We start from the raw sequence: 20,482 nt of genomic DNA, 5'->3' as shown, positions 1-20,482 counted from the left end.
AGGAGCTTAAATAAAGTCTGGAGAACATCAAAATACAACACCAAAATCAAACTCCCAGGATTTATCAGAGCTGTGTATTTTCAATATTACTTTATAGTGCAGAATGCTGAGGAATGAGACTGTATGACATGTCCAAACTGTCTTCATTCCATACAACCTGCCTCAGAAAAGTCCTCCGTATCTTTTGGCTCAGAACAATCTCAAACCAAGATCTATTGGCACAGTGCAGCCAAGAGGCTAGGAGGACTATCATTGCCAGGAGGCACTGGAAATGGATTGACCATGGCTTCGGATGGAAACTGATTTCATCACCAGAGTAGCAATAATATGGACACCTGAAGGCAAGTGAAAACTAGGCTTCCTGAAAACAACATGGTGAAGAACTGTGGAAGCTGCACCGAAAAACCTGGGGCACAGCTGGGGAACCATTGAAAGACTTGACAGAAACAGACAGGAGTGGAGGAGCTTTGTTGCTTCCCTAGATGCCAGAGGTGTAATGGGAACATGATGATGAAGAAGAAGAAGAAGAAGAAACTTCATGAATCTCTGGCCCATCAAACTGGGACTTGCACTTGTGAACTTTATCAGGTCTGCAAGAAATTTGGTGGGTAGAGCATAGATGGGAAGGAGTCACAAAGAAACCTAAGATTAGATGCTGTCTGGAGGGTAATTTGATGAGCAGAGAGGGAGGTGGACTGGGTAGCAGAGCCAGAGAGGCAGCACTGCAGAGCAGGAGTACGTGGTGGATGCTGATCTCTCCATCTGCTTTTCATTCCATAAATTTACAGAGTTATGAAGAAAGTTGAATAACACTGTTTCTTTGTAATTTTTGAATCTCCAAAGTGGGCTGTCTCAGAGATGTTGTAATAATGCCAATTTCAAACTGAATGGATTTGGAGGGGGAGGGGGGAGAGTTAGTAATTATTTTATCCGAATAATTTTAATAGCAAATTCAGATGTACTCTCAACTGTAATTGTGAAAAATTGGGAGATTAAATTCGCTCATTGAAATAAAGCAGAATTAACGTTCCTTTAAGTGAAAAGTTCAAAACAAGCTCAACTTTGGAGTCCATTACTGATACTCTGTAAGTGTGATATTTAATGGCTAAAATTTTCAAATTTGAGTGCCTAAATTTAAATTTAGGCATCTAAGTATATGACCTGAGTTTCAAGGTGCCTGTTGCTCACAGCTCGATTTGATGGGACTTCTGATGCTTACCCCCTCCAAATGTGTTTTTTTTTTTTTTTTTTTTTTTTTAGGAATCTATGTATATGTACCCACTCAGGCCAGGATGTTCAAATCTTTGTGCCTTGCAAAACATTCTGCTTGTACAGTATGTGAATTTATCATAGAAAAAGTTTATATTTTTATTAGTTCTTTTTTCTTAACTTGCAGTTTACATTGCATCACTCTAAACGTCAAATGGCTAGTTCCTCCGCAAAGGAAGCTATGTATGCCTCTTGTTGTGAATCAGACAAATCCCTGATTGCAGACCTAAGGTACGTTTTAAGGGTCCTGAACCATAACAAGACTTTGCCAGTAGCAATACCTCCTGAATACTATTCTAAAGGGAGAAAAATACTTTACTTTCTCATAACATTTTATATCTTTTTCTTTGTGCTAGAATCAAACTGGCAATGAAAGAAGCAGAAATTCAGAAGCTTCAGGCAAACCTAACTGTCAGTAAAGTAACTCAACATCTTTCTAATGATTATGAGGGACAAGAAAGTGGCAGATTACATGGCCTAGAAACAGAACCTGTAAAATTGATTGGAAATCAAACAGGTGAGCATGGTGAAAAATAGTGCACTTAAAAGCTATAAAATACCTTCTGACATAGTTAGTTATTTAAAAATGACTGCAGAATGCAAGTTAACATTTTTGTGGGTTTTAATTTTGCTATTTTAATATTTTCTGTAACAAGATAACAGATGCCCTTATGGAGAGCAAGGTTTAGCTACCTTGGTGTTTGTTATAGTCTTGAGGCTCAATGTGCATTTTAACTTTATTTATTTATTTTTTTTGGCTAATGGGCTCTCCCTTGCTTGCCCTGGCCCCAGACTCAAAATATATTACAAATGGAAAACATAGGTTTCTCCCTTTTTTCTGTTAGATGGGGTCTCCAGTTATTCATTTTTTCTTTTGTTCTTTTTCTACTATCATTAGGGCTCTTCAGCTCTAGAAAAGTAGGGTTCTGATTGCCCTCAGTGCTGTGCTATAAAATGACTTCAGGTGTACATTCAGAGCAGTGCATTTTGCTCCCAAAGCCTAAATGTAACCTCCACAACAAGCACCGACTTCTGAGGGCAAAATTTTCTGAGGTTACTCTTGAGCCCTGGAGATCATGTGGTAGTTTAACATGGTACTGTCAAACTAGTCCTTGTCTTCATCAGGTATGTCTTTTTTTTTTTTTTATAACTTGATTATCTCTAATTTTAATTGTCATCTATAAATAAAACTTTTTTAAAAAAAGAAGAGAGAAAATGTCAACAATTGGAACTCATCAGTAAACAGTTTGAAAAAGAGCGTCGAAGATTCACAAGAGAGATAGAAGAATTACGTGCTAAGCTGTCAAAAGCAGAAGAGGAGAATTCTTCTTTAAAGACCAGCATGGCCCAAAGAGCCGGTCAGTTTCAAATTATACAGGAAGAACTACTGGAGAAGGCTGCAAAAACTACTAACTTGCAGCGAGAAGTAAGTTGTTAGGAGGGCTGAAAAGTGTATAACCTTTGATCACTGAATTAAATGTAATAGTTGACATAGATTTTCCCCTTTTTTGAAAATTTTCATTGCCATGTTTGTTTTCTGATGCAAGACTATTTTAGAGAGAATATGAATTAGTAAATTTATTGGGGGTGCAGGAAAATCTGAAGATAAAACTCAGATCTTTGTATGTTAATAACATCAGAAATCCCAGGTTATAAAGCTGCAGTTTAAATTGTTGCTATTTAGATTGTCAGTGTGTGCCCTCTTGTGGTAGACACATGTGAGAGAGAGAGAAACCTACTAGTGGATACCCAAATGCTGAGTATGTATTTAATGAGAAATATGTCATATATTTGCCAGAGACCAGAACTATTACTGGATAATCACAAGAGAAATTAAGGCAATGAAAGCTGTTACTCACCAATGGCATTAAACTGCATTAGCATTCAGATTCTTAACATGTATATACAGTTTCAGCATAATTTGTTTTATAATGGCTGTTTTACTGACCCTGTCAAGGTTCCTTCCCCACTCTGAACTCTAGGGTACAGATGTGGGGACCTGCATGAAAAACCCCCTAAGCTTATTTTTACCAGCTTAGGATAAAACTTCCCCAAGGTACAAACTATTTCACCTGTTGCCCTTGGACTTTATTGCTGCCACCACCAAGCGTCTAACAAATATATAATAGGGGAAGAGCCCGCTTGGAAATGTCTTTCCCCCCAAAATCCTCCCAAACCCTACACCCCCTTTCCTGAGGAAGGCTTGATAAAAATCCTCACCAAGAACACAAACCCAAACCCTTGGATCTTAAGAACAATGAAAAAACAATCAGGTTCTTAAAAGAAGAATTTTAACTGAAGAAAAAGTAAAAGAATCACCTCTGTAAAATCAGGATGGTAAATACCTTACAGGGTAATCAGATTCAAAATCTTAAGTTACAAAAAGACACAAAAACAGGAATATACATTCCATTCAGCACAGCTTATTTTATCAGCCATTTATACAAAACAGAATCTAATGCATATCTAGCTAGATTACTTTTACTAAATTCTAAGACTCCATTCCTTTTCTGTTCCTGGCAAAACACACAGACAGAGAGCCTTTGTTTCTCCCTCCCTCCAGCTTTGAAAGTATCTTGTCTCCTCATTGGTCATTTTGGTCAGGTGCCAGCAAGGTTATCCTAGCTTCTTAAGCCTTGACAGGTGAAAGGGTTTTTTCTCTGGCCAGAATGGATTTTTAAAGGTGTTTACCCTTCCCTTCATATTTATGACAGACCCCAAATATTATAGCTTTCGAACATTTGACTCACTGTTGTGTCATTGTAATTTATGGTAAATTGCACACATTGAAGATAAATTGCCTTACAATTTCTTTTCTTTGTAACTAATAAAAAGTAATAGTTAATAACAAGTCAGTTTTCAAGAAAGCATTCACAAATAACTGAACAAACCTTAAATCAGTTGTCCTCCATAATCTTTACCTACCATACTGCTCTTAGCAGGCTGTACTTACAGTACATAGGCACCATTATATCAACATCACAGTTAGAAAAATATATACATGTATAAGTCTTTATAATCTTACATTTAGGAAAGAAAAATAGATCTCTTTTAATGGTTTATATTCTGTTTATTTTCAGATAACAAAGAAGTCCTCTCAGCTTTCAGTACTTGAAAAGCAGTTGGAAGAAAAGACAGTTGCTTATTCTGCTGCTGCTGCAAGATGTACTGAGCTGGATCAGGAGCTCATAGTAAGAAATTTTCATTGAGAAGTCATAATTGTGTAAAATCACACACATTTGGTGTGTTACTATATATTTTTAGTTATTGTGCTGGCATTATACATGTACAAACCAGATAGAGTGCAAGATCTCTTAGTACATATCACACAATTTTAATAACGCAAATAATCTTGCTTTAAATAGACTATCCTGGCATTTTTTACCCTTAAACACCCATGAAAATTCTTAAATGGATATAAATAGTTTTCTTTATATTACATGTGGAATGAAATCCTGAACCCATTGAAGTCCATGATGGTTTTGCCAATTACTTCAGTAGGGCCAGGATTTTACTCATATGTTTTTTTTTAAATCCAAGAAGCAGTTTTTTAATTGTCTTTTTTTCTACAGTTTTTTGCAGTATAGGAAAATATTTGTCAGTTAGAAATATTTAATGATTCAAAATCCAAATCTTTCCTGCATTGTTAAATTGAAAAGGAATTACAGTACAAAGTATTAAAATATTTTAGTTTTTATACTCTCTCTTAAGATTGCTCTCTTAACTTCCTTCATATTTAATATTCCCTGCAGTAAAATTACTTTATTTTCCTTTCATGGCCTCATGATATTTCCTGTAAGAGTAGGGGTTTGCCTTGGTGTCCTTGGCCAACATTTTCCTTCACTCACTACTGTGTGCTGTCATCTGTGCCAGCTGTCCATCTGGCAGCTGCCCTCCATGTCTGAGATGGATGCATTTCAGTGGTGCTCCATGTATACACTATACTTTTGTACACTGCTTTGAGATTTTATAGGGTGAAAGATGCTATATAAATATAAAACAATATTAATTTTCAGTTTTATCTGTTGTTCTTATGAGTCTGAGGCTTTCAAACTTCCTTACTGCTTACACAAAAAACTCATTATCTGATATCAAAAGATCTATATATTCCTATTAAGGATTTTAAAAAATATTTCTAGGAAAAGAATGGCCAGATTCGCAACTTGGAAACAAATATCAATGAAGAACATGAGCAAGTAACTATAGCCTTTGAAAAAGCAAAGTTAATTCATCTTGAACAGCACAAAGAGATGGAGAAACAGATTGAAATAGTAAGAGATTGTGCACTAATGTGTGTGTCTTATATATCTCTGTTTTCTATGTAAATTTAATTTCCATATCTTCATTCCTCAGTAATTCTGGGGTTAAAAAGTTCATGGTATCTCCTCTCTTTAGCATTCAGCATTATAAAGACTGTCCACTGGAGACTTGTGACTCTCTTCTTTGCCATATAGAAGTGAAAGTAAGACACCTCTATAACACCATCACCCCATTTCCCTGGACCCCAGGAAGATCTCTCTCCAGGGTCCTTAAGGTGGGGAGAAGGTGGAGACTGACTTGAGCATCTCTCCTCTAGCCATGAGGAGAATCCCCAGCAAAAATAATACAGCCCCAGGCAGTATTTTCTTTTCCACTGAGACTCTCCCCATCACGGGTCCTGGGGGTCAGGGTGATCTTTGATAACGTTCCTCCAGTTTTTTTAGAAACATTTAATAACTTTCAGATGACATTTTTTGAAACTGAAACCCTTACTGCTTGCAGTCATGGAAGATTTCATGTCATATTTTGCAAAAGTAGAGTTGTATGTCTTGTTGTCCTGACCAATTTCAGCATGCAAAGTAACTATATTCTGCCTATGTTCTCCTGTTGCTTTAATCAGTAATGTAATTTTTATACCTGTTCCTAGGTTGTACACTGTTTCTGATGGCATCAGTATGATCATTTTTGTGTTCACTCTAGGGGAGACTGCATTTTGGTGGTAAATGGACCCATAGGTGCAGATGTTTTTAAATCTCAAGAGGCTTGTATAAGAAACTACATGAAAACAATAAATAATGGGGTTTTTTTTGTGTATAGCTTCAGACTAAGCTGGCCATGAAACACCAGCAAATTAATGAGCTAGAGAAGACCATGTTTGTTTTACAAGAAGATATTGTATGTAAACAGCGTCACCTTGAATCATTGGATCGGCTGCTGATAGAAAGCAAAGAGGTAATATTGAGTATTAATTCTCTCTAAAAGCAAACTAAATGTTGATTGACTAATTTTCAGAGATGAAGGGCCAGGTTCTATCTTACTCTTTTAATTTTGCTGGGTACAGGAAAGGTGGGGTTAGACAAAGGTGATTTTTTGTTTTAATTTGAAGCCATCTTTGCCTGCTCCCTAATTCTGGCCTCTGTACCTGCTGCAACCTAGACCAGTCCCAGAGCTCCTCTAAATTGCTCTGACTTCAATGACCCTCCATGGCTCGTTATTCCAGCATAGAATAGCACTCTGGCCGCATCCTGGGTTGCATCTCAATATGCCACGTCCACTAGGGACAGGGAAGGAGGCCAGCATAGAGCCTTACATCAGCTGTGTGTCAGGTGAAGAACTAGCCTATAATTAAGACCCTATGTACCTTGTGATATTGCGGATTCTACAATATTAGGCTTCCACTGCACTTTTGACAGTGGGAGCCCTGGCCACCCCAGAGCTGAGAGCAGGAGCCCTTGCTGTCAGCCCAAGGTGGCCGCTGTCAGCCCCAGACCCCTGCTCTCAGACCTAGGTGGCCAACAGCGGGAGTGCCCACTCTCAGCCAACTGGAAAATTGCAGAAAAGTAATAATGGGCTTTATTACTGCAAATAATAAATAATAATGGGCTTGTCTGCAACTCGGCTGCAATTTTTTTTTTTGACAATCATCCTGCAATTCAAGTAGGGCCTTACCTATACTAAGAATATTCTGCAGGAGCAGCCTACTCTTTATCCCCCCTTTCTGCCACTGGAGAAGTGTAAAGGGACCACAACATGACAGAATCAGGGCCAAATTCACTTAGAAGTAAAGTGCATGCTAATACAATATAAAGATAAACATTTTTGTCACTAACCAAATCTTTTTTCCATTTTCCAGTATACTGGTTTCCAGTAGTATAACTTTTATATATGCAGTTATATTCACATCTTGTCTCTCTTGGTAAATCTATGCAAACAGGAAATGGAAAAGCAAAATATCAAGAAAGAAGAAGCTTTGAAAATGTTGCAAAGCCAATTAACAGAAGAAACAATCAAAGTAAGTATGATTTTTGTTGTTTTTGATTTAATACCTTTTTTCTTTTTTGAATTGCAATATTTATGTAGCTCTTTTCCATTCCCTCTGGATGAGACACCTCCAAGTTACTTATAGAGCTCATGTAAATATTCCAAAAGGTGTCATTACCTTCCAGTCCTTCTCTCATCCTTCATTTAAGAAAGAATGAACGAAAGAGAAAAATTATAGTGAAACCTGCTTTAAGTGACTGCTGTATGTACCAACAAAGATCATTTGCCTTGCTAAGCTGCTCTCGTAGTACAAGTAGAGCAGAATTGGAATCACAACATTTGGAGATAGTTTGGGGAGTCTGTAAAGACAAAAGAGTGATGAATAAGTGTCCCGTCACTCCCCTCCCCCAGGTTTCACTAAAGATGCAGTATTTATTTTAGGCTCAATAGTAACTGTAAAAGTAAACTGACTTCTTCAACCTCTTTAGCGTGTCTACTCCTCCTATTGGTGTCCGTCTGGCAAGCCTCTTCAATGCAGTACTGGCAACAGTAGTTTTACCAAGCAATACCATCTTGTGCTATGATACCATCTGAATTCATAACCTAATATTGGTTGGGATGAGAAGCCAACCAATATCATCCAGGAGCTGTAAGGAGTGGCGTTGGTGATTCAGTAGGTGGCTTGCTTCCATCTGAGTTTGTACTGAACCAGTGATCTGTTATAGGGTACTGCTACCAGTGATGTTTGTCAGGTGAAATATAAAATGAAAGTCCCTGACTACTTCTAATCAGAGAGAACTTGAATTTTTTTTTTAAGGGAGGGGAAAAAATAGTATGTGTGTGTTAACCTTATGGTCTAGTAAAATTCTAGTGTGGAAAACTGCAGACTGCCTATCTAAATTTTCCACGTCTGTTGCAATTTGATATAGAAATCGTCGCTTCCTACCCACAGCTGTTTAATGTTCCAATTGCTGCATTTCACCCGAGAGATAGTTGCGCTTCAGTTGGGGGAGAGGTCCCTAGTTATTGTTGTATATAAATTGTATATCTGTCTAAGTTTGTGATTTCAGGGTGGAAGTCCAAATTAGTAGTAGTATAAATGTAAGATACATTTTGTTAAATTGTTGTTGTCATCGTCATGCTATGCTGTTTTATGTTTACCTTGTCCTTTCCCTCCTGATGAAACTCAGGAACTGCAGTCTCAATGAAGAAAATAAGTGGATCTGCTATTTTGTAATAGCACAATAAAATGTTTTGGTTTTAGATATTAATCTACTTTTTTGAATGTTGACTTGTCATAATTTACTCAGAATGTATCATTCTCAACCTTATGAAGGTAATCCCATACATAAAGCTGGCATTTTATAGCCTTTTTATCACTTTCTCTGTAAATGATGCACAAGTGGATAGCTGACTCAGAATTGTGAATATATATATCTATCTATAGAGTCCTTTAAGCTGTAACTGTTGACAGGTATTGTAATGTCTTTGCATAATTGATGATTTTGCATGATTTAAACAAAAACATAAATTTCATAAGGTTTTATATGAATATTTTTCATTATTTAAATGTTAGTAAATTTCAGAGAAATTTGTTTTTTTTGTTTTGTTTTTGTTTTATATCCATCTTTGTAGTTATATCACTCAAAATGGCTGAATTAACAAACCGGTTTTAATGAATTATTTTAGACTTTGATCAATTCTGAACAACTAGTCATTGCTTATTTTAAATGGTCTCTTGCACCTAACTAGGTCAGACAACTAGAGTCAGCACTAGGCATTTGTAAGGAAGAACTTAGATTGTATCTGAGTCAATTAGAAGAAAATAAGGAGTCATTTGAAAAGCAGTTAAAGAAGAAGTCTGAAGAGGTAAACTTGAATTTGTTTTGTCAATTTAGTTTTTCTCTGTTACAGAGAAATATGAAATATTATTATGAAATATTAGAATTTGTGTCTAAAAGAAGGATATAGTAGGCAAGGAGAGAGGTGAACAAAATTTTAGCAGTAGGGATTGTGAAAAGGGGGCAAATTTTTGTGACCAAGAGGGAGAAGCAAATGAGAGTGGGTGTGGTAGGTGAAAAGTAGTAGTATCCAATATAAGGGAGTTGTTAAAAGAGCCAGAGAAGCCGGATCAGGAGGAAAGATACATTCAGTTATGGAATGACTGAGATTGAGAGGGTTATAGTAGTTGTGTGAATGTTTATCTAATCAAAAAGAAGTTAGTAAGGTGACTTGATTATAGTATAGGAGTACCTTCATTTGGGGGGCGAGGGGGGACAGGTACTAAATGGCCCTTGAATTTTGTGGTGAAAAGCATAACAAGAACCAGTCATTGGAAATTAAAGCCAGACATATTCAAATTAGAAATAAAGCATAAAATATTACCAGTGAGTGATTAATTATTTGATCAAACTGCCAAGAAAAGTGATGGATTTCCCCATCTCTTGGATGCCTTTCTGGAAGATACGCTTTAGCTAAAAACAAGTTATTTGGCTGAGTACAAGAATAACTGGATGACATCTTATGGCTTGTGATACACAGGATGTCAGACCAGATGATCTACTCATCCCTTCTGCCCTTAAAATCTATAACTGGTATTTAGAGATGGGGAGACTGGATAGTCGGGCAAGGTTAAAGGTAAAGATTGGTAATCATGGCCAAGATATTCATAAGTGACTGATGATAATGGGTGCCTCCATTTTTGGGTGTGCAACTTGAGATGCTTTAAAGAGGCATGACTTTTCAGAAAATGTTGAGCATCTACCTCCTGAAAATTAGGCTCCTTCAATGTGTCTCAAGTTAGGTACCGAAAGTCACTAATCGTTGAAAATCTTGGCTCATTTGCGTATTGGTAGTAATTGGAGGAGAGGGGAACAGATGGAGGTTACAAAAATAGAGAAGAGGAGAGGAACCAGGACAGAATGTGGAGGGGAGAATGAACCACTGAAGGAGTAGGATAGAAAGAGAACCAGGAACCACCACAAAATTGCAAAGCCAAGAGAGGATAGGAAGCTGAGGAAGAGTGATCGACTGTTAATTTTACATTACCTCTTTTTATATAGGAAAGATAACCTATAGATAAGACTTTGTGTAAATCACTTTTTTTTTTTAATTTAACAGCAGTGTCACGGATAAATGTTTTGAATTTCATGGGATGTGTACAGCTGCCAAGCCTCCTCCTATCCCTGAAAATTGCTGCATTTTTTTTCCCAGCAGCAAAGAGGAAGAAGTGGCAATCTCAGCTTCCACTTCCCTGCTAAGGCTGCAGCTGCTTGTGGAGGGTTGCCAGGCTGGGAGGCAGCGGGGCCTATCGTTCCGAGTAGGAGGGGTGGCAAGCCAGAGGGTATTGGGGGTGTCTCATCAGATGGCGCCAGACATCTGGCCCAGTGTGGCCCAGGACAGGGATTTTAAACCTAGCTCACGCTGCACTCAGCTCTCATCCAGACTGCTGCTGCTTCGTGACTAGCAGGTGGGGAGAAAGGGGCAGGACGGACAAAGTGCAGTTATTAGGAGTCTTGGATTCCCTTTCCCCGCACCCTCCCCAGCCCAATAGTCCCCAGCAGGTCCAGGGGAAACACTGTAGGGCTGGCTGGTGAGGAGCTGAGAGCAGGATCCACTGCTTGGCACGCAAGCAGGTGTGTGAGAGGGCCATGTCCTGGTGGAGGGATTGGAGTGCAGGGATCAGAGTGTGAAGGATCTGATCTGTTCCCCCACCCTGATCCCACACATCTGCCCATGCTCCAAGCAACAGATACCAGTCTCAGCTCCTTGCCGGCCAGTGCTAGTGTCTCCCTGTTATTCCTCATAGTAGAGTTGAGAGCCTTTTTTTGTATGTTTGTTTTTGCATTATGGGTCTGATCATCCTCTCATGAAGAACAATAGGATGACCGACTTAAATGGAAGCAAGATAAGGCATAAATATCTTTGTTTCATTCTAAAGAAAATTAATGTATTTTTCAGGTGCACCGGTTACAAAAAGAAATAAAACTAAGAAATCATAATCTTCAGGACACCACTGAACAAAATGTCCTCCTACAGCAAACTCTGCAGCAGCAGCAGCAAATGTTACAGCAGGAGACCATTAGAAATGGAGAGCTAGAGGATAGCCAAATTAAGCTTGAAAAACAGGTAAAGTACATTCATAATGAGAAGAATTAAATAGGTAAGCATAAATATTTAAATGTATTTATATGGCATTGCAATATCTGTCTATTTGATAGCTTACTTTGTTTATAATCTTTTAATTATCAGATGTAATTGACATAATTCTTATAGTAGCCTGAGTGAATAAGAGGTTCTGAGTGTCTGAGATGCCACTTAATTTCAGGTGGAGTTGTGGATGCTCAGTACTTTGAAAATCAGGCTGCAGGTGTATAATTAAAAACCAATACATCATAATAAGAAATTTTGGGTCTAGTTACTTTTGTAGCACTTATTAAACTGATAAGAAATAATTTATTCTCTAAAAGTATCTTTGCAGATTTGTATTTGATTTTAATGTGCAATTTTAGGATCTAACCAAAGAAATGAAATATTTTTAACCCTTCATATGTGATTTTTTTCAAGAGGGATGTTTTTATTCATATATATTTTAACAGTATAGATATTAAATACCCTATTAAATACAACTTTAAATAGGTATCAAAACTGGAGCAAGAGCTTCAAAAACAGAAAGAAAACTCAGAAGAAGAGCTGAGAAAGGCAGAAGGGAAGCTCCTTATAGCCTCTCAGGAAGTAGATTTAAAAAGACAGAAGGTGGTTGAACTTACTAGCACAATTGGGTATGTGTAGAACATTTAAAAAAATTTTTTTTCCCCATTTTGGTGTATTCTGAAGATCCAATATTGTAAAACTACTAAAAAATTGTATTCCAAAATGTGATGCTTTTCTTGAAATGAGTATGTTTGTTTTACAGGTATATGTAGCTTTAGAATACTTTGGTCCTGATTCTGCAAGGTACTTGAGTATGTGCCTATTTGTAAACATGTTAATAATCCCATATACCTTATTGAATTCAGGCCTTTATTTCTAGTTTAAGGACACTTCTATTTTTTGTTAATTTACAAACAGATATCCAGGCTTAGTCCTTCTATATGCCTCTATTCAGGAAAGCATCCTTATTCAGGAAGAGTGCATAAACACACTAATTTCAGTTTCATGTCTAAAGTTAAGCATGTTCCTAAGTGCTTTCATGAAGTTGGGACTGGAGTTGGTTTAAAAAATAAATGGTGGATGGTTTTGCTCTGGGGGTTGACCACTCTCCATGCCGAAAATACTCTTGTCAACATCAGAGAAGCAGAAAAGCCTTCTAAATAATTTAAGGATTTTTAATCTATTTCTTTCCATTTGTACAGCTTAAAAAGTGCTCTATCCAAAAAAATAGTTTACAAAAATTAATATTCGTGTCCCTTAAAATGTGGCGTTTTTCTGAATAATGTCTGTGAAAAGGCATCAGTAGGTTCCCCACTTACTGTTTTTTTTTTAATTCCATACCAATGTGCTCAATTTACAAATACAAGTAAAAGGATGAAATAATAAAATGAACTCATTCATTTTCTTTGGGGAAAACTATACAGAACTGTTACCTGAACTAAATAATAATAAAATTATTTATTTATTATAATAATTAATAATTAAAATAATACAGTACGTTAAATTGATTTGCTTAACATAGTACTGTTGAAATGGTATCCAACTCGTAGAGAGTTGATTAGATGCAGCCTTTATGTAAATTTCTCTGCTTGTGTTCATTGCATACACAAAGCATTGATTCAGGTATGAAGATAGCAATCTGTCCAGGATAACTGGCCCTTTCTAGGGAAGATGGGCTCAGCTTCACCTCTGGGTAATCAGCTACCTTCCAACTGAGGCTTTGGGGTAACGGGTCAGGTGATAGTCTGAAGAGCATCTGCGCCTTATAAAGGCAGCCAGAGCTCAGTTGAGCTGGTGAACTGCAGGTTGGCTCCTGTAGGAGGAGCAGGGGAAAGAGCCCAGCTATTAGGTGACTCCTAGGCTTATGGCCTAGTGAGTGAGAACTGCAGGGAGCAAGAAGACTCCTGCAGGAGTCTCTGGGGTAGAGCAAGGACCTGGAGGGGCACAAAGAGGTGAGGGAAAGTGTTGTCTTTATTATTCCAATTGTGATTTGTTCATTCTGTTTTCCTTTTGTGTTTTGTTCAGGCAGATTAAGCTGGAGATGGATCAGTGCAAGGATGAGCTAATTGGTATGGAGAAAGAACTAGTGCATTTAAGACGAGATGGTGAAACTAAAACAGTGCGGTTAAATCACTTAGAAATGACTTTGGAGCAGACTCAGTCAGAACTAAATAAAAAAACACAACAAGGTAAATAATTTACTATGTGTATAAAAAAAAAAAATCTTTAAGGCTCATTTTCTTATGCTTTATGTAGATTCTCTCCCCCTCCATTTATTTTGCAGTTAGTTGCGAAGGACTCTCTACATATGACTATTTTGACTTTTCATAATCTTGCAATTTGAAAAGATCTGGGTAGTTATATGGGCTTCTTCATTTTAGGTGGCCTCTATATATTCCCATTTGTGAGGTGTGCCTTTCCCCCATGGAGCCTCAGGTACACTGAGAATCAGTGTCGCCAATTATCAGGCTATCATGGCCTAATATCAGCTTCAAATTCTTTCTCATTCCAATAAAGAAATTCCATCATGGACATGAAAATGATGAACAACTACATCAGAAAGTTCAAATTCCTACCGTATCCCTGTAAGACTGGCTCAGGTCTCTTGTCACAATCTCGGTCCAATCTCATTCTCTGGATGGACACCAGTTTCTTATAATTGTATTCAACTGCTGAATCCCACGTGCTTCTATGCCCCTTCATCTGAGTAATGACTGATCACTGCTTGTAGTTCTGGATCTCAAGGGCAGTCCCAGGTGCATACCCATGACTGACATGCTTCTTGGGCAGTGGTACCCTGCACTCTGGCTAGACCCTGTAACCAATGCTGCAGCCCTCCTGAGCCCCCATTTGCTTAGACATATTCTCCCCTAGAGTTCAGTTGCCTGTGGGACCTCTAGTTTCCTAGTTACACCCTTCAGGGACAACATGGTAGTAAAGCAAGGCACACAGACTAAACAATATAATTTTTATCAACAAACACTTTGCTCTTAAAAAAGGACAAGAGGGCTATAGATAGATAGATGAAAAACAAGAAACACTTAAACGCAATCCCTCTCAGTTGATTTCACCACCCCTGTAAGTCCTGGGTGTGGTCTGAGTCCTTAGGCCAGGCAGCCCTTCTGGCCTTCTTGGCTTGGCTGTCTTGCTTCTGGATTTCCTTAGAGAATGATAACTTCTTAAAACTGACTGTGTCCCTTGAGTGCTCATGTACTGCAAGCTTGGGATGGGGAGACTCCAGCTCCCACCCTCATCAGCTTTTGTGTAAAGAGAGAGTCTAAATCAATGGTCCTGTTGGTAGAAAACCCATTTTTCCATTAGGAAAGAGCCGTTCAATGTCAGTGGCACTTGACCGCTCTGCCACAGCTTCTCAGCCATCGTCTGTCCACTAGGTATCCAATCTCAGCTACAAAATGGATGCTTTAGTCCACAGTGAAGGTTACACTCATAAATGGCATTCACAAAACAGAGTGGAGTTCATAAAGTGTGTGTATTTTTTGTGTGGGAGAAAATCACTACCAATGCAAAGTCTCATCTTTAGGCTTCTATACAACATTGATAGGGTTAACTAAGACATTCAGGAAGGCACCTAAACTGTTTGTAGCCATTGAGGATCAGTGTGAAGGGAATGCCATTTCCACTTAGTACCTGTCAAAATGGATTAGATTATGTACCAAGATGTGTTGGGCTAGAGGACATAATACCACCTTATCAGAGTGAATCTTAATAGCCTGCTTCTGTAATATTGTCATCATAGAAATCTGCAGGAAATTTTGTTGACACATCTATGCAGCACTGCATACTCAGCAGCCTGGTATTTAGATCAGATACATACTTTGGGAGGGTAATTCTGGAGCTCCTGCTTAATTAGAACTTCTGAGCCTGCCTTACTAAACTCCCACATTTAGGAATATGCAGAGGCCAACTCAAAGAAAGGTAGATTTCTTGCAGTGACATTCAAAAGAAGAACCAGTTAATATGGGTCCCACTATAGGGGCATATGCCCCTAATGTACACAAGCTCAGAATCTTTTGAATAGAATGTCCACCATGGCCATTCATGCATCTTATTTCTTCTCATGCCAGGGCATAAAGGGCAGTGCAGCTGTGACCCTCCCTCAGGCCTGATCTACACTACACAGTTAGGTTGATGTAAGGCAGCTTATGTCAACCTAATTATGTCAGTATCTACACTACAGCCTTGCTCCCACCGATGTAAGTGCCCTACTACACCAACATAATAACTCCACCTCCACAAGAGGCATCGGGCTTATGTTGGTGTAGTTAGGGTAACACAGAATCTGTGTAGATGCTGTGTTCCTTACATCAGCTGTTGGCGGTCTTGTCAATTCAAAAAGGCAAAGCTGCCCCGCATATCCCTGCCTGTGGCATCAAGATGGAACATTGAGTCTGCTCTTCTGTTTCATATGCAATCTTTTTCTGAAGAAGTCCTCTTCACCCTATTAAAAATTTTCTCATTTTAATTGGAGAATCTGTTCTCCCCTCCACCCCAAAAAGAAGAGAGAGATGGAGGGGAGACCCTCACATATTTCCTTGAACAGTGGAGCAAAGTGCTTAGTTAGTAATGGCAGACTCTAAGCCCACAGGGTTTATACCCTGTCCTTTGTGTGATGGTCTTATGCCTTTAATTGATGGGCACAACAGATCTCTCTCCTGCCTCAGGGAAGGACATATCCCCAATCGATATTCTTGGAGCATTCCTCTGAAGATAGCATCTGATCCCAGAGAAGAGAGAGCCTCCAAGCTGGAGTCAAGGAGGCTATCTTTAATAACTGTCCTGGTAACTGGGTAACAAGGCACCATATCTCTGGTTCTGCCAGGGAGAAGAGGCCTAAAAAATGCCAATGTCATTGGCACTGGTGTAGGCATTCTCTCTGCCAACCTCATCAGCACCAATGACCTCAGTGCTAGCACCGACCCCAGGACAGAGAAACCTTATGCCATCCAGTTTGGATGCCAAAAGACATACCTGCTTCAAGTGTAAACGCAGCTCAGAGCAGAAAATGCACCCGTTCCTCAAGGAGGACTTGAAATCTTTTCCCTCCTTGACATCAGGAAACCTTTTATGCTCTTTTACAGGAGCACGAGGAGCCACAGGGCACACGTGGCCCCCAAAGCCCCAGAACGTTACTATTGAAAACATTCCGTATTTGCACACAAGACGTGCACTGACAGTGGGATTCACACTTACTATCTGGATATATATCTTACTATCTGGATATATATATCATGATAACCCAATATCTCTGTCTGTAGAATAACCATTCTTTCTTTGAGTGTTGCCTCTTCATTTCCCCACTATTCACCTACTTTCACTTCTTCCTCAGAATTCAACTCTCTTAAAGACCAAGTTAGCAAAAAGAAGTGAGGAGGTTGGGGAGTGCACAACCTTCATAGCATCACAGAGGGATTGGTCATGCAGTCTTGAATGGGACTCCGCTTTTCTAGAATGTCCTCAAAGCTCAGTGACGTTGGGGGTGGGTGCATACTGCAAGTATTAACATGTAGAGGTGACACTTAAAGAACCAGTTACTGGTGAGTACCCTTTCTTTTCAATTTCTATTCACATAACAGTGAGTGATCTGGAAGATAAACTGCTTCAGAGTGAGACTGAGCAAAAGGATGCTTTACACAGAATAGACGAGCTAGAGGCTGAACTACAAAATGCCCATGGAGAATTAAAAATCACTTTGAGACAATTACAGGAACTGCGAGATGTGCTACAGAATGCACAATTCTCTCTGGAGGAGAAGTATGCTGCTATCAAGGATCTAACAGACGAACTTAGGTGAGCTAACTCCTATTCAGGTCTTGAAGACTTAATCCCAGTGATTTTTTTTGTTTTGTTTTAGGAACAGTGAAGCATGCCTCTTGGTTTTGATGGTGCTTCCCATCTTTTAGCAGTCCCCTATAATCTGATGGATGGATATATATATCCAAGGACCATGAATTTTATATATATATAAATTGTATATAAAATTTTATATATATAAAATTCATGGTCCTTGGATAACTCATTGAAGTAGCTCTTCAGTTTATTTTTAGTTTCTAAAAATGAAAATACTAAGATTAAAGTATTTTTTGGGAATGCCTTAAAAATAACAATAACAAAAAAAAGTTAATATTTTGCCCAAGTCCAAAGCTGTTAAATGACAGTAAAAACAATGACGGTCTTGTACAATACAACTGTTTAACCTTTACTGTAGCAAATTAATGAAACTTTCAGTATACACTTTTTATTGCAATGTAGTTCTGAAATAATTTTAATAGAAAAGTTAGTGGGAAATCTCCATTCTGAAGATAGTCGTGAAAAGCATTCAGGTTTTTTTGCTCAGTTCAAAGTTTACCTATACTTTAAAATAATTAAGCTTGTAATAAAGAACAGAGGCCAACATTTGCAAATGTGTGTGCTTAAAGTTACACACCTAAATCCACATTTAAGCACCTAAAACATAAGTGGCCATATTTTCAGAGGTGCTAAGTAGCCAAAGCATCCACAGAAGTAGGTGCCCAGCATTCTGAAAATCAGGCCACTTACGTTTTAGGTGCTTAAATGCAGAATTAGTTACCTAACTTTAGATAACCCAGTTGCAAAATTTTGGCTGGCATGGTGTATATTCAAAGAAAACTTAATTCAGTTTGCTCAGTCAAGCACTCTGAATGCTTCTATAGCTAAGAAGTGTGTTACACCATGAGTACGCTATAAAATAAATGAAGTTTTAAATTGACAGCTGTAATTTAAAATTCCTGGTTGAGAAAGGGTCTGCCTGGGAGTTGCTTTGTTGATATAGAAGGTGACACTTACAGCAGCACTACTCTCTGTCTGTCCATGTATGGCCCTGTCGTCATTTATGTCCTAAAGGAGGCCATGGCATGGGGGAGAAAACCACAGGGTGCAGCATGCCACCACTATCAGGAGGAGAGAACAGAGGGACCCAGTGACATCAGACTTCTATCTTCCATCTCTGGTGCTTAGGCAAAGCCACTAGGGGCGAGGGGAAGGAGTCTTTTCATTTCCTGAGGTACCTACTCTTTCCATCTGTTTATCTATCACAGTTGTGGCTTGTAAAGGCTTTACCTAATTGTTTTCCATGTAAACGTGCTTTTCCACTCCCCCCACCCCCCATTGGACCATTTGTTGTTGCATGCTCCATCCTTTTTCTTATCTCCTCTCCACTGACCCATACAAACCATATGAAAACAGGAATGGAGCATGCAACAGCACCTGACACCAGTGTGGGGACAAGGAGGCTGGTAAGTAAAGCCTGAAGAAGCTACTATTAGGGCAGGCAACAGGGAGAAGCAGGGGCCTCAAGAGATAAGGAAGCTCCAGATAAGGCAGTGGTGGAATCACTCTCTCCTTTTTCAAGTATCCATGTATCACACCCACTTTCAGATTTCTCCCCTCCAAGATGTACAGTCAGAAGAAGGGATGCGCTATGTCATCAGAGCAGCACCAAGGCAGAAACTGTTCAACCAGGAAGTTGGGTTTGAGAATGCTAAGTATGATCAAAATTAAATTAACAAACATTTTTAAAAGAAAAAACATTTGGAGTTTTAGACTATAACATCTATCAGATTTATGAAAACTTGATTTTTTTGGAATCTGGGAAGGGAGCTGGTGAGATCTAGCTTTATAAAGGAGAGAGAACATCTGCATTGTTTTTATATGGAAATTGCAGGTACTGTAAGGATGAAATTGAGGACAAAAAGCAAGAACTTCTTGACATGGATCAGGCATTGAAAGAAAGGAACTGGGAACTGAAACAAAGAGCAGCTCAGGTTAGATCTTTCTAAGCATATTACCAGAATATCCTATGGAGTGTTTATTTAAAGTATAACAAGTCCAGCGTTTACTAATGCTCTAATGATCACTAAGACCGCTTGGTACGTTTCAAGAAATGAGGACTTTTTCAATACAGTTCATTTATCCTAGCTGCATATTGTGTTCCAGTTCAAGTGATTCTATGTCTGTTTGCCTACCATTGAGGCATTTGTAAAGGGTATGTCTAAATTTTTTCTGTGTATCTTTGTGAGGCTTCAACCTAGTGCTGACCAAGCTGATGGACTCTATTAGAGCCTCTGGAGGAATTTTCTCTCTGTCACCTGCCCCAAAGACTGTTTATCATGTCCATTAGATCAGCTAAAATGGTCTGTGAGCGTCAAGCTTAAATGGGTTGACTTTCCTCACCCAACTTGATATGAGAATAAGGTGTGTCAAGGTTCCTTCCCCACTCTGAACTCTTAGGGTACAGAAGTGGGGACCTGCATGAAAAACCTCCTAAGCTTATTTTTACCAGCTTAGGTTAAAACTTCCCCAAGGTACAAACTATTTTACCTTTTGTCCTTGGACTTTATTGCTGCTACCACTAAGCGTCTAACAAATATAACAGGGAAAGAGCCCACCTGGAAATGTCTTTCTCCCCAAAATTCCCCCAAGCTCTACACCCCCTTTCCTGGGGAAGGCTTAATTAAAAAATCCTCACCAATTTGCATAGGTGAACACAGACCCAAACCCTTGGATCTTAGAACAATGAAAAAACAATCAGGTTCTTTAAAAGAAGAATTTTAATTGAAGAAAAAGTAAAAGAATCATCTCTGTAAAATCAGGATGGTAAATACCTTGCAGGATAATCAGATTCAAAACCTAGAGAATCCCTCTAGGCAAAACCTTAAGTTACAAAAAGAGGAATATACATTCCATTCAGCACAGCTTATTTTATCAGCCATTTAAACAAAACAGAATCTAACGCATATCTAACTAGATTGCTTATTAACCCTTTACAGGAGTTCCGACCTGC

At 38.6% G+C, this 20,482-nt stretch overlaps 1 protein-coding gene across 11 annotated transcripts in view; it reads left to right on the top strand.

Moving 5' to 3' along the window:
• Positions 1-20,482, top strand: part of CCDC18 (coiled-coil domain containing 18) — a 66,038-nt gene that overhangs the window by 23,418 nt on the left and 22,138 nt on the right. For 8 of the 11 annotated variants that reach the window (XM_075131623.1, XM_075131621.1, XM_075131622.1 and 5 more), the window contains 13 exons: positions 1,397-1,500; positions 1,626-1,786; positions 2,475-2,695; positions 4,350-4,460; positions 5,409-5,540; positions 6,346-6,480; positions 7,463-7,540; positions 9,262-9,378; positions 11,470-11,637; positions 12,148-12,290; positions 13,687-13,850; positions 17,256-17,469; positions 19,364-19,463. In XM_075131623.1, coding sequence (XP_074987724.1) covers positions 1,397-1,500; positions 1,626-1,786; positions 2,475-2,695; positions 4,350-4,460; positions 5,409-5,540; positions 6,346-6,480; positions 7,463-7,540; positions 9,262-9,378; positions 11,470-11,637; positions 12,148-12,290; positions 13,687-13,850; positions 17,256-17,469; positions 19,364-19,463 — 1,848 coding nt within the window. The remainder of the gene's footprint in view (positions 1-1,396; positions 1,501-1,625; positions 1,787-2,474; positions 2,696-4,349; positions 4,461-5,408; positions 5,541-6,345; positions 6,481-7,462; positions 7,541-9,261; positions 9,379-11,469; positions 11,638-12,147; positions 12,291-13,686; positions 13,851-17,255; positions 17,470-19,363; positions 19,464-20,482) is intronic. The other 3 variants (XM_075131624.1, XM_075131626.1, XM_075131625.1) reach the window with 3 other exon arrangements.

The sequence above is a fragment of the Caretta caretta genome, chromosome 8 (genome assembly GCF_965140235.1).
Source record: "Caretta caretta isolate rCarCar2 chromosome 8, rCarCar1.hap1, whole genome shotgun sequence".
Classification (NCBI taxonomy): Eukaryota; Metazoa; Chordata; order Testudines; family Cheloniidae; genus Caretta; species Caretta caretta.
Note: the sequence above shows the minus strand (reverse complement) of the source record. Positions and strands in the feature narration are given on the sequence as shown.